The following is a 15,207-nucleotide window of genomic DNA, read 5'->3' on the forward strand; positions in this document are numbered from 1 at the left end:
ATAGTGGTGACACGCCCCTTTAGGGATACAACCAATATATTTATAGGCATCCAATCCCTATACAATAGGTCTACCCGTTTCACTCCTACTCCTAGTATGAGACAAACACTTATTCCTAATCCATATATGAGACAGACTCAACAATCTCCACCTTGGCGAATATGTTCTTTAGGAGAAAAGATAACTCAACAAATCTCCACCTTGACGAATATGCTCTTTAGGAGAAAAGACTTATCTCACCATCTCCACCTTCACATATATGCCCTTTAGGAGAAAAGACTTCTCCACCTTCGCAAATATGTCCTTTAGGAGAAAAAAGATAACTCAACAAATCTCCACCTTAGCAAATATGTCCCTTATGAGAAAAGACTTATCTCACCATCTCCACCTTCACAATTATGCCCCTTAGGAGAAAAAAAACTTATCTCACATATACACATGGGTAGGAACAACCATGCTCATCCCAACTAGCCAGCCACATGCATACGCAGCATCAAACGTTACCCAGTGCATGTACACGAACCGCTTTGTTCCCAGCCATTCGCCCCTCAGCCGTCGACCTGTTATACTGCCGCGACTCATGCTAACTGCCCCGTTCAGCTGACTTCCTGCATCCGGCCCATACCAGGTCCATATCCCCTCCTGGTATCCACGCTGCCCTAACACAACAGCGCCCCTGCAAAGTCACACTAAACCTGTGTGCCTTGCCCAATGCTCCACTAACCAGCAATTACCACTGGTCAGCAACACGCACAACGCAGCATCAAACGTTCCCAGTGCATGTTCACAAATCGCTTCATCCCGAAGCGTCCGCCCATACCAGCCGTGACTCATGCCAGGCCCCGGCCCATACCAGGTCCATGTCTCATGACAAGCCCAACCCGTACCAGCCATGACTCATTTCAAATTCGGCCTATACCGAGCCAATATTGACCCATATTGATACCAGGTCCACAATCCCTCCTGGTATCCGCGCTGCCCAACACCACAGCGCCCCTCAGCACCTTCTCATCTAGCATCTATAAACTCCCAACAAGTCCAAACAATGTTCGAACTTGTTACTAGTTACCGCTAGAACATCACCTTCACTATAATAAGATTCATCAGCATGTACCACGTCCGTAGCTTCCTGCTTCTTCAACCCCTTCCAATCAGCCTCTTCCAGATTTGCTGGATTTTCCACCCTCAAGGTTTTCAGAAGGCCTTGGTTCACTAACAAATTCATTACCCTAGACTGCCATAACCCAAAATTCCCTATACCATCAAACTTTGATACCTCGAATTTTGTACTTGAACTAGCCATCTCAACTATGCTCTGATACCAATTTTTTGAGATTAACAAGAACAAGAAAAATAATAATGGCAAAAAGGGTAAAGAAGGCAAGATTTACGTGGTTCGGCAAAGTGCCTACATCCACGGGAGCGAAACAATTCTCTTATTCATAGTGATGGTGATTGTGGTGACACGCCCCTTTAGGGATACAACCAATATATTTATAGGCATCCAATCGCTATACAATAGGTCTACCCGTTTCACTCCTACTCCTAGTATGAGACAAACACTTATTCCTAATCCATATATGAGACAGACTCAACAAAATGAATTACAATTTCGTGAAAAATAATAATATGGGAATAAAGTGGTAACTTAAATTCCAGTGTTTGGTTTGTAGGTAAATTATTGAAAATTTCAACACCAATATTTGGTATACATGAGAATCGAAAGGGAATAAGTAGTATAAAGTCTGAAATATCCATAATAATAATAATAATAATAATAATAATAATAATAATAATAATAATAATAATAATAATAATAATAATAATAATAATAATAATAATAATAATAATAATAAAATAATAATAATAATAATAATAATAATAATAATAATAATAATAATTATTATTATTATTATTATTATTATTATTATTATTATTATTATTATTATTATAAATCTTAAAGGACAACATTCAAATTTTGTTTTTGAAAATTTATATAACACATAAATAAATTCTAAAATTACATAATGAAAGCAATAAAATATATTAGAGAGTTTTGAGAAAACATATTTAATTGAGGTTGGCCTATTGATTGACGTTTTGTGTTGAGAGTAGAAGAAGAAGGCACACTTTAATCGAATCAAACAACAATTTAAGGTAAAAAAAAAAAGGGGGGGTAATTTTGTCTCAAAATTATTATTTTTTTCTTCTTATGATCCATAAAATTTTTATGTCAAGGGAGGCATGAGATTCTAATTCTATGAAAATGAGGAAATTTCAATTCCCGAAAATTTCATCCAACCAAACTAAGAAATTTGCTTGCCTTTAAAATTATGTGAAAATTAGGTAGAAATGAAATTGTAATTCCCTCATTTTCATAAAATTACAATTACAATTCCCACCAAAAAGTCATTAAAAAAACCATTAAAAATACTCTAACTTGAAGTTCAGTCCAATTTTCTTCAGGATTCTTAATTAGACCATAAAGTATTAGTTATACACGTTTGTATTGGGTGCAAACATTTACAAGTTGAGAAAAAGGAAATTTTTTGGGAGAGCAGAGATTGTGAGAGGAATGGAAGAAAATGAAAGGAGAAGTGAAAAGGGATTTTATTATGTTATACGGAGTATATAAAATTTTCACCATGCAAGTAATAGTGTTATATAGTTTCCACTACTGGAAATTATGGAATTTCCAACCAGTTGAAAGCAAAAAGTGGTCGAAAATAGCAATAAATGTTTTTCCAGATATCAAAAGTGGTCAGAACAAGGCTTTCAACTTGATTTAAGATCATTTTCAGGTGATCGGAAATTCCATAATTTCCAGTAGTGTTATACTCTATTTTTTTTGTCTAATCAATTGTGCATGATTCTCTTCAATAATTCTTTTCAATTATTATTTGATTGTTTTTTTATATATATAATTTTTATTTTTAGTAACAAACATAATGGTCATCTACCTATATACCTCTCATGTCAACCTACCTGGCCACCTCTTGGGTAAGTGTGCTTGCACATTTGCTAGGCACGTTAGGCAGTTGTTATAGTTATACCAGGTGACTTTCGTAAAGACTTAGCATGTGTCCTAGTCCGGCTAGGTAGTTTCCTCAAATAGTATAGTTGGATGGCTGTGGGTTGTAGGCAATTTTGCTTAGATGTAACCTAGTCCACTTAGAGTTAGTTCGATCAGTTAAAGCACTTGACTTATAACCACCTTATTTTACAAAAAGCTTTCCTTGGTAGTGTGAGTAGGCTACTTAGAGTTTAGAGTGAGCTCTAGTTTGTATGTTCTAATTAAGGTTGAATGCAAATATGCAATACAAAAGTTTAGAGTGTGTTTACACTTGTCCATTAATTTTTCAAACACAGTCAATAAAATTGAGTGAAATGTGAAATTTCTATAACATGTAGCTTAGACCTAGCAAACTCAATGAGACCCAGGGACCTAGGGACCCAAAGAAACAAAGGAGCTTAAAAAATATGTATTTTGGAGGGAAAATCAGGGCTCACGCTGGTGGTCATGTCGTGACTATCAATATGACTCTATTATGCTCCGTATTTTTCTCTGACATACAACGTCTTGGTATTTTGAGCATATCTCGGGCTAGGAGTTTCCAAATGAGGTGACTCAAGTGGCATTGGAACGACAACTCAAAGGGATAAAAATTTCTTAAAGAACAAAAAGTCTAGTTCGAACGTCTACAAGGTGAAAATGACCTAGAAACCAGAACTGCCGAACATAGTAGGTGGTTACGGTCGAGGTCACGGCGTGAACTCGACCGTTACCTTTGGAACCTGCGAACTATGCTGAAAAGTCACGATTGAACTCATACCATGAACCCCATCGTGATCACGGGCCCATAATCCTTTTGAAGTTGTATTTTTTTTTACTGCGATTTGAGATATAAATAGCCCTGGGTGGTTATTTAAAAAAAAAAAAAAAAAAAAAAAAAAAAAAAACCTTTTCAATCTATCTTTGAAGATGATTTGAAGAACAATTTCAAATTTCATCTTGCAATTTCACATTTGATTTCCATAACTCTTAATCAAAGCTAAGTCTTTCTTTTTTGTTTTCTTTGCATTTTATTGCTTTCAATTGTTATTGCAGATGTCTTTAATTTCAATTCATGCTTAGCTAGATTCAATTAGGGATTATATTAAATCATCTTTTGTGATTGATTCTATATATGTGATTGTTATGACCTACTGTAATGACTTGATTATAGCTCTAGTTATGAGTTTGATGATTTGTATTGACTCTTGTATGGTTGTGGTCAAATTGTGCAAGGCATGCATGAAAAAGGTCTTGTCACTATGAGTATAGAGCAACACCATAGCCACACCTCTCACTAATCCAACTCAGTTTTGAGAAAAAGATGACTAGAAGGAGATGCAAACACCACATGATTGATAAAATGCTTCAATGGTCTTGAGTTGAGAGTGAGGCTTGAAGCTAATTGAGTGCCCAATGATCACGAAAGTGGCGGTAGCACCTAGTAGCATCTCCCTAGTTCCCCTGTCAATGCATTACATGAGTTACAACCAAGGATACACTATATATCTACACTTACGTGATCTAATGCAAGCCCTTAGTTTTTACTATTCATTATTGATTGCCTTAGTTAATTGTTTTATCATTACACTTAGCACTTGATATCCATCAACTCACTCTTTGAACTAGCTAGTTCCCAAACACTCTACACTCTTGTGATTAACCACGTACTATTCAACCCCCTTCCGGTTCACTCCTTGAGACGATATCCAGTGTGAGGATACCCTGACCTCTCACATACGCTCCATTTTATCACCACTTTTACTCAACTTTCAATGTGCTTGTGTTCAAATGAGAACCATCCCTTAGGTGAGAACTGCGAAGTAGGGATAGTGCATGAATACAAACAATTTAATACTCCAGGTGCACAATGCTCACAATCTACTCCTGACGTACACTCCGTATTTAGTAAATTATGTGCATTTATGCAGGTTCGCAGGTTCTCGTCTAAGGCATGGTTCTCATTTGATATGAATATATATAAAAATTATTTGTGTTTTGGGATTAATTACAAAAATGAAAAATCTTAAAGTAGATATATATCTTGTTTAATTTGTTTGGGTCCATATGTATGTTTGAAAGGGAGCTGAAAATGCAGCTACGTTTTTGTTTGCTTTTCTCCTTAACATAATTGCCATATACTACGAAAGACTATAAAAAAGGCTGGGCATCCGTTTGTGGTAGTGATTTGATGAAGAACAAGCGAACATGAAAACATTTGGCTAGGGGGGTGGGGTGGGTGGGACAGCACAATTAACAATAAAAAACAAGCATTATTTGTCGTGATTGCAGCAAATAAAGAACAACTAGGTTTCACTGTTTTAACAGCATATTTAAAGAAGAAAGCCAAGGCTTTGCAGTGTGGCGCAGACGTTTCATCAGCAAATCAGCTATGGACAATAAGTGTAGGTCCCCCCTCCCCTCCTCCCCTTTATTTTTTATTTTATTTTATTTTATTTTTTTTTGATATGAGGAAACACATAACCGTTATTCGAGGATATATAAGGATAAATCTTATTTTTGAGAATAAATTAAAATTGTTAACCTTCAGGTATATGAGAATTACAATCTATTTGGCCACCACTTTGGGACATACCGGTCACATTTTAGTTAGTCTTTTGTGTAAATGTATGTATATAAATAAATAAATAAATGACAATAAAAATGTCTTGATGGATTATAAGTTTGATGGGTTCAAAATTCTACTTCTCAACTTTTATATTTGATTGTTACGTTGTATCAATAGTAGAGGCAAAGGAGTTAAATGATACATGACAATGGAGTGCAACTAGATAGGTTTATGTATAGACTTCTCTTTAAATCTGAACTAAAATTAAGAAACAGTATCACTGTCGTATAACAAAACTAGTTCAATTTTAATAAATTTGTTAAATTCGTTACTTGTTGATACGTTCCAGATCTGTGTCCCACAATTCTTTCAAAAGCTAATTTTTATATTCAATTAGCAGTTAATGTCATATTTCAATTGTAGAAGGTTAAATTTGTCCATTATTCACTCAACATTTGGCTATATGTGTACAAATATGGCTTCTCATCGCATAACAAAAACAACAAATTAAATTAATGTTGCCACGTGAAGTTGGGGCCTTCATATATTTTGTATGCATTACGAGAAAGAGACTCCGCCTTGTCGTTTCTCCCCTTCTGTTCTCATCTCCATTTCTATGCATGTCACCACCACTGTGAAACAATCAAAAACATGTTATTCATTAATTTAGTACTGTACTCCCTATAGTATTATTAATTAAATGAACGAAATTAAAAAGAGTTGGCCATAGTTGCACGAGTTGAAGAAGGGACGATGTTGTTTGTTTGTTTAATTTGTAACAGTCTCATCAATCATCATATATACCGTGGTGGCCGGCCGGAAACATCTTTTTATATAAACCCCTTAAGCGCAGCTCTGCATATATCCTCCCGCCGGTCGTCTTTATGATCTTTCCGGTAGGTGATTCCATCAAGAATCATCTTGGGCTTCCAATAACCATAGTTTAACGTTGTCCCATCTTCCAAAGAGTGACGTTGGCCAGTACAAGAGAACATGATAAATGTGATAATTAAGGACGACCAATGTGTTAATCAGTTATATTACTCCATATAATATTCTTTTGAGCCAAGACAAATTGTACAACTATATCATATTATAGTTGATTGCATCTTTGTAAATTAACTAATATATACCATATTGAGATAATTACATGAGGTCACATCAAATAATGATACATGGAAATGGAGTGCAACTAGATAGGTTATGTATAGACTTCTCTTTAGATCCGAACTAAATTTAAAGAATAGTGTCAGGGTCTCATATAACAAAACTAGTTTGATTTTAATAATTTCTTTACTTGATTGATATGTTCCAGATCTGTAACAAAGTTAACTTGACAAAACTACTTTATTATAGTATATTTCATTGTTGATATGTCACCATCCTTAATAAATGTCTCATGCATATGCATGCTGAACTTAACTCGGTTTTAGTGAATTCGCAGTTAACAATGCTGCCTGTTAGGCACATAAAAAAAATCAACTTTTGTAATGATTGGATAACAATAGGCGGCAAATATCTGCCACAAAAAAAATAGGATTTGAGAAAAAAGAGAGAGAGACATGGATGGAGATAGAAGCAAACAGGGGGAGAGAGGTACTATACATACATGGAGTGAATGCTGGGATAGAATCATAGAATACGATGAGAAATGAAGAATGTTGGGGGGTGGCATGCAGGACAAATGGCCTGACTTCGTACGTGTTCCTTAAACTTGAATGTATGTTGGCGCAAGATGCCAAATTAAATCTCCAGATATATAAAACAATGCCGAGGATAAAGCCAAAATACTCATCACCTCTCATCTGATTTTGCACAACCATCCATTACATTCAGTGCACGCTTATCAATATTTATTCATCAGTAGTTTGTCCCTTTCCCATGCCTCCTGCCTGCATGCATTCTTCTCTTTCTTCTCAATTTTTTTTCTTTAATTTTTGGATAAAACATCAATTTACACAGTACATGCAGATTTAAGTTCTTATAACTTGTATGCTCATTGCGAAACACATGCACTTTGTTGATGTTTATTCATTCACCAACCAACATAAATCTTAAGCTAAGCACAATTATGTAATCAAAAATTGTAAAAACAGTATAATATAAGAAAAATAAGGTTGTTGGTTACTCAAGGTGAGCCAAAAACTATAATATAATGTATTTAATTAAGTAGAATTTAGTACCTTTTTAATATTTTGTGGTTGAGTTAAAAGTAGAGTGGTTTTGCCACGTTTAGTCCAAAACTTTTAAATTGACCATTTGTGATCCTTTGACTTTCAAATTATTACCATCCATGGTCCAAGTAACCAACTATGTTCCTTAAACTTTCAATATTTAACCAGCCTTGGTCCTCTTAGAAGGACTATGACTGGTTAAAATTTGATAGTTGAAAGACTATAGATGGTTAACTTGGACTACGAATGGTAACAATTTGAAAGTCGAAGGATAACGGGTTGTCAATTTGAAAATTTAGGTCTAAACATACCAAAATCATTATACTCGGAGGGCCTCAGATAGTATTATTTTTTTTGAGGTTATATTTATAGGTTAAGATGAGTTGTAACCTTTACAACATATCCAGCTAATATATATAACGCAGACATGCGTGTAATGATATAATTTTTCTCATATAAAGGTCAACAACACAAAGCTACGAATATAGGATAGCTGCAACAAATTTCGCGTGTCTTTGAAATTAAAACGTAGTTTATTGATGGAAAATTTCCAAGTGAGGATAGGTCAAATAGACCAACTAACCTTCCTTATAAGTATATTGCACAACTCTAATAAGTATTTTCTCATAAATAACTTGGGCTAGCTTGAACTAATATATACTCTATTGTCGAGCATTGAGAGTTAATGATATTAACCCCAACTAACACACCTAATAGATGCACACGATCCATTGTTGGGATAATAAATCAATAACTGTTGTAGAGTTGAAATTTCAGATGTTTGTGTTACCAAAAAGGAAAAGGTTGAAACTTTTGAAATTTCAGATGTTGAGACTTTTTTTTTTTTTTTTTTTGGTTTGAAAAGGTTATTCAACAAGTGGAACTAAATGACAAAAGAATTAAATAAATTATACAGAGTAGCTTTTTGTTTTTCCAGCAAATGCTGGACTTTGAATACCCTATATATTCGTTATATTTCTTTTGGAATATATATATTTACATCTGAAGAGTTCTAATTTTAATCCTTGGGTTATTAAAAATTATTTTCATTTGTATTGTGTCCTCAATTTCCTTATGCTAGATATATAAGACGGCTAGTTTATTTCCCCTCCTTTAATTTAATAATGGTTCCCCGTTCCAGGCCAAATTTTATATGTAACATGTTAAGTTAGAGATCAGAATTAAATATAAGTGTATTGCTGGTTTTAGGAAGATATTTCCGTCACGTACGTAACCCTCCTCACTGGATAGACTTTAATTTGTGCCCGCATTATATTAAATTAATTTTAACTCTGTGTATGTTTTGTAGTAGCAAAAGAGCGGAGAATTGAATATGATAAAGTTGAAATAAAACAAATTAAAGATGGATAACGCTCTGATAGATGTCTTCATCATAAAATACGAAATAAGAAACGACATTACCATTAATTAATATTATTTTTAGGTGCTGACATCATCATCATAATCCTCATATTTTTTTGTGGTGACTAAGGACAATGGGAATTAGGTAGGTAGAAAAGTAGGGACGATACGATAATAAATAGAACATTATTAGTAGTGCTACTGCTGCTTAGGCCTGGGTTGCATGGAGGGTTTGGTTCTGTTGGAGCCATGTAGCGAAGTTGAGAAGAGTGTCGGTGTCAGACCTGTAATGCAGCTGGGTGTACTCAAGGAGGGCCGGCCATTTGAAGTCTGGATATAGTTTAGGATGAGTGGCGTCCACCAGTTCTGGTGGCGGCGTCACCACCTTATCCTTGTGAGGACACAGGAAGAAAGCTATGGACTTCCTGGGAATCTCGTTGTTCACCACAGCCCTGTGCATGCAACTTTTGTATAATCCGTTGGAAAGTGCCTGCGGGTAGTTAATTCGTTAGTTAGTTGGATATATAGAATTGTTGGAATGAATATAAACTGGTGCTTACCATGAAGGTGTCGCCTATGTTAACGACAAAAGCGTTGGGGGTGGGGTTAACTGCACGCCACTCGTTGTCCACAAATACTTGAAGCCCACTCACGCTGTCTTGGTGGAGGATGGTTAAGGATGTTGGATCACAATGAGGTCCGGTCCCTAAGGTGAGCTCTGGTTTCTGGCATGGTGGGTAGTAGTTCAGTCGCAATACGGAGTCGTTTTCTTGATAGAATTCACTGAAATGCTTTCGGTCTACACCTAAACCCATGCCCAGCAATTCCGTGATCTCCAGAGCCAGTGTGTTCATCGCATTGCAGTACTTTTGATAAAGCTCCCTGTATGTATGTATGTATGTATGTTCATCATATCATCGTAATATGTATGCATGTATGTATAACTAACTAACCAACCTCGTACTGAACTCAACTGCACATTAATTGATGTACGTAGAATTAAGGATAGATTTAATTTGATGAGAGGGTAAATATTTAAAGTGGCATATTATATATATATATATATATATATATATATATATATATGTAAACGAACTGAACCTACCCAAGATCAGCAAACTCTTGGCCCAGTGTTTTCTCGAAATACTCTTCCACTACGTGGGAACATTCTTTCTCAGCGGAAAATCTAAAAGAAAGAGTTTCCTTCCATGGCAGCTTGGCGTTGAACCTGCCGGTGAAACTGCTGGCATAACCGCAATGCTCGCCCAGCTTTCTCAGAGCTTTTTCCTTGAAGGACAGAGGTAACTCAAAGTAGCGGTCCATTTCACGGACACCGTCGGAGAGGAGCTCTGTGTCAACTCCGTGATTCACTACCAGAAAGAAGCCATGTTTTTTGCAGGCTTCGTCCACCAGCTTGCAAGTTTCAGCCACGGCCACGGGATCGCCGGAACGGAAGGCAGCCATGTCGATGACCGGGACCTGGAATTCTCGGGCGGCGTAGGGGCCGGGTTTCTCGTGGTCCGGCCACAGGAATTCCGTTGGGATGTTGGACTCGTGGCGGAGGACGGAGGAGTCGAAAACCACCGCTGCTGCAGGCTTATTTTCAATTTCTTGGCGCTCATGATTAGGAGTTGGTGTTGGGATCATACATTCAATCGCCATGGTATGAAATGAAAGCGAGATAGAGAGAGAGATGTCAAAATGCTTTGTGAATGATATGGTGTCTCAAATAAGAAAATGGTGACCCCTTTTATAGATCGCCAGGGGGGTGGTGTCGCTACTCGCTACGCAAACTTCTTTTTATTAAATTAAACTTATAATATATGGTATATGAGGAGGTATTTGTTGTCTTTTATCGATGTAATATAATATATGCTGACTAGAAAGCGGTTCCCAATGTAATAGAATTTGAATAGTTACTTTGATTAAATGAGAAAATTACTTTCGTCCAGAAAATTATGCTTCTCCCATTTTTAACCAAGTGAATTTAAATGTCCTTGTAGTCCACGCACACTAAAATCAAAAAAAAATTCAAGTTTCTATCACTACTTTTATGAAAAACATAATAAATATTAAATAATATTAAATAATATATTTAACTATTTCAATGATGGACGTAATATGTCTATGTTTAATTATTTTTTTTAATGATGAACATAATATGTGTATGTTTATTTTTTAAGAAAAAAACTTTTTTTTGTCTAAAAAGAAAAAAGAGACTATTAACGCGCTCAAATGATCCATGCAGGCGCGCATGGTGCGGCAAACGCTCACCTAATTAAGCCAAGTTTTTTTTTTTTTTTTTTTTCTTTCAAGGCTAAAAAAAACCTATTTTCTTGCAAATCAAGTTTTTTCTCTCCTCTCTTCTCTCCCATCCACCTCACCCTCATCCAAGCAAGCCAAAAATTAAAAAAAAAAATTTTAAAAAAAATTGATTGATGACCTTGCTCTAAGGATTTTGAGTTCTACTACATAAACTTCCAATCTCTACTACCTCACTTTTATTCCATGATGTGGCAAGCTAAGAGATGATAAGTTATCTTCATTTTGTTAGTCTCATTGAAAATATCAATATTAAAATTTTGACTGAGGGCAAGTAAAAGTAAAAAGTAGAACTTAAAGAGTTCAAATAGTATTTTTCAACTCACCATATCCAAGACAATTTGTTACGAATTTCAAAGTAATCAATTACAACCTACCTCACCAACTCCAAGGCCACTATTCATCAATAACATGATTTTGTTTAGATAATATCAACTCACCAATAACTACTAGATTATTTCTCCCATATTTATAGAAATAATACTAGTTCTTTATTTAATTTGGACTATAAAATAATTCTGAAAGTATCAATATACTAACTTTTATATTCTCAAGCCGCTCTTAAGTGACTGAGGGTCTTTTCAATCTTCATCTTGTCCAATTCATTACAACTCTAAAATTCAAGTTATAATCCAAACCAAAAGCTACCTGGGGATTTATGCTAGAATCTCCGAGTATGATAACACTAACATATGGTATGTAAATCAATTGGGCTGCGCTATTTGACTTTATAATATAATGCATCCATATATGAATAACCCACATGCATGATCACGTAAAACTCCTAACCAATCAAATTCCCCATCAAAATATCAAGCTTAAGAGTACTGATGAAGGAGTACTACCGACCCTAGGGCTCAAACCCATGACCTCCTATTTGGAAAAATCACTTCATGCTACTAGACCATAAGGTTATCAACATCTAATTATGAGAATTAATATAAAGTGTGTATTTATGGAAGGTGAAAAGAGATATAATTACTAAAAAAAAAATGTTGGGGGTGCTAGGTGAGACAGTAAAAAGGTCATACCACAATCATTGCATGTACATGTATCCAAACATGAAGGGACAAATCGGGGTTGTCTACTTGTAAGTAGAATTAGGTAAAACTTGGAGAGTTAAACATACATATATATGTTGTTGTACGCTAAATGTTAATTTGATGAAAAGAAAACAGTACAATGATGGTGGCTTTACAACTACTAGTACACCGCTATGCTCATCATTTCCTACTATACTTTTAGTAAGTAGTGGTTAACTCATTCTTGTTAATTAAATTGTAATATATATTTTCATACACATTTAATAACCCAGGCTTAACATATGTAAATTCCTCTCTTAATTAATCAAAAATTTTGTAATGTCAAATAGGCATTATGTCAGATTCAAAAAACAGTAATGTTAAAATTCAGAATTTGAGAGACCTGGCGGGTGGAGAATATCCACCACCCGCCAGTTAGGCGGAAGCAAGATATGTGAGAACCAAAGAACAAGAGAATATACTATATTGAAAGAGTACAATAGATTGTCTCTCTTGATGTATATTCTATACTTCTATGGACCTCTATTTATACTAAACTAGATACTAAATTAGTCTAGGAAACTACTAATAAGAATAGGAAATTAAGATAACTTTCTTAATATTCAACACTTGTGATTTCTTTCCTTAACATGTGATTTCTGTGATTTCTTTCCTTAGCACCCCCCCTCAAGTTGGAGCATGTAACAGAGAAATGCCCAACTTGGGAATAAGAGACTTTTGATTGACGTTGTTGTTAGCGTCAATCTTGTCAGCGTCGACAACCTCCGTGTCTAAATCTCTAAGACTGCCTAATCTATAGAGATTCCAAATATTATATTTATATTCTATAACATTACAAATATATCACATGAGCCTAGGACTTCACATCTAGAGTCATAACCTTCGAGATCAACACCCATGTCTCGAACCACTTGATCAATCTTCAAACCACGTTGTGCCAAATCAGTCCACCGTTCAATCTGTTGCACTAACTAAGCTTCCACGAAGCCAAAAACAGGCCAAACACCACAGCGCACCTGCCACTCACACCCCACACCGTTATCAACACTGCCTAACACCACAGTGCTCCTGCCTCTCGCACCACAAACCATCATTAGCGCTGCCCAACACAGTGTTTTCCTGTTTTCCTGGTGCACACAATTGGTTCATCCCGAACCAATTCTTCTTCAACCATCGGCCTCCCATAACTGTCGTGGCATATGCCAGGTCCGCATCCCTCCTAGCATCCGTGCTGCCCATCACTACAGCACCCTGACAATTGGTTCATCCCGAACCAATTCTTCTTCAACCATCAGCCTCCCATAACTGCCGTGGCATATGCTAGGTCCGCATCCCTCCTAGCATCCGTGCTGCCCATCACTGCAGCACCCTGGACTGATGGACATTGAACAACCTACAACGACTCAACTCATACCAAAATATGAGACTAATCCTATGGACCCACAATAATTAACCAAACAACACAATCCACAAGATATAATAAACCAAAAGCTCTGATACCATGTTAAAATTTAGAATTTGAGAGACATGGCGGGTGGAGAATATCCACCACCCGCCAGTTAGGCCGAAGCAAGATATGTGAGAACCAAAGAACAAGAGAATATATTATATTGAAAGAGTACAATAGATTGTCTCTCTTGATGTATATTCTATACTTCTATGGACCTCTATTTATACTAAACTAGATACTAAATTAGTCTAGGAAACTACTAATAAGAATAGGAAAGTAAGAAAACTTTCCTAATATTTAACACTTGTGATTTCTTTCCTTAACATGTAATTTCTGTGATTTCTTTCCTTAACAAGTAACGTAATCATATAATGTACGCATGCCGCGACTGCAGTTAATATTATGAATCATCCATAATCCCTATACTCAAATCCTCTTCAAATTCAATGCATCTACATTACATTACTACGTAGTAAATTTATTAAGAAACAAAAAATTATTGTGGATACTCAATTACATTCGTTACATCTTAATTTCAACGTGCATGCTAACTTATTTGTTGTCTTTTTGCCGTATAGTACATATGGTCGGGGTAAATTTTCAAGTCTGGTATGGGGCCGGTGAAAATTAAAGTTAATTACGATTATATGTAGCAAATGCTTCCGAATAGGTAGGTATATATCATTTTACGTGCATATTTAACAATTGATATTAACATAAAATGGTAACATATATTATATAACATTATTATATTGTTATATATACATATTTGTGAATGCTGATGTAAACCCTTAATATTGGTTGCTAGCTAGTACTATCTTGTTGAACATATTACACTAGTAGTATTTTTAAGAATAGTAAGAAATGTAAAGATAACTCCAACTAAACTGGTTGAATAGTTGGCTTAATAATTATAAAATTTTATATTTAACTTTCGTAAAAGTTATTTAATGACTTTTTTTAGTTTGAGTTTGATAATGTCACAAAACGAAATCTTGTTACATAAATCTTGGTTTATTATATAAGCACTGTTCTTCACAATGATGAGCCTTGACCAATAGCCGTCATGTACAATCTAGAATACTCATCCAAAATGCAAGGTGGTAACTGGTAAAAGTAATACAATACAAGTATTGCAATTATTTGCAACGTTTCCCTTGTATTATATTATATTATAATATTAAGATTATAAGTTAGGATAATATTAAAGTGCATATATGTTATTTAGTATTTGG

At 35.3% G+C, this 15,207-nt stretch overlaps 1 protein-coding gene across 1 annotated transcript; it reads right to left on the reverse strand.

Moving 5' to 3' along the window:
- Nucleotides 1-9,191: 9,191 nt before the first annotated feature.
- On the reverse strand, nucleotides 9,192-10,887 carry LOC109186172 (gibberellin 20 oxidase 1-D-like). The gene is made up of 3 exons (XM_019336097.1): nucleotides 10,263-10,887; nucleotides 9,718-10,039; nucleotides 9,192-9,647 (listed from the first exon to the last, which is right to left on the reverse strand). The coding sequence occupies exons 1-3, from the start codon at nucleotides 10,817-10,819 to the stop codon at nucleotides 9,366-9,368; spliced, it is 1,161 nt and encodes a 386-aa protein (XP_019191642.1). The 5' UTR covers nucleotides 10,820-10,887; the 3' UTR covers nucleotides 9,192-9,365.
- Between the last annotated feature and the right edge of the window lie 4,320 nt (nucleotides 10,888-15,207).

The sequence above is a fragment of the Ipomoea nil genome, unplaced genomic scaffold, assembly GCF_001879475.1.
Source record: "Ipomoea nil cultivar Tokyo-kokei standard unplaced genomic scaffold, Asagao_1.1 scaffold1407, whole genome shotgun sequence".
Classification (NCBI taxonomy): Eukaryota; Viridiplantae; Streptophyta; class Magnoliopsida; order Solanales; family Convolvulaceae; genus Ipomoea; species Ipomoea nil.

Coding starts and splice junctions, on each gene's coding strand:
- LOC109186172 (XM_019336097.1), bottom strand. CDS start 10,819: ATGGCGATTGAATGTATGATCCCAACACCAACTCCTAATCATGAGCGC. Junction 10,040..10,262: donor CAAGAGTTTGCTGATCTTGG/GTAGGTTCAGTT, acceptor ACATACATACAG/GGAGCTTTATCAAAAGTACT. Junction 9,648..9,717: donor ACATAGGCGACACCTTCATG/GTAAGCACCAGT, acceptor AACTACCCGCAG/GCACTTTCCAACGGATTATA.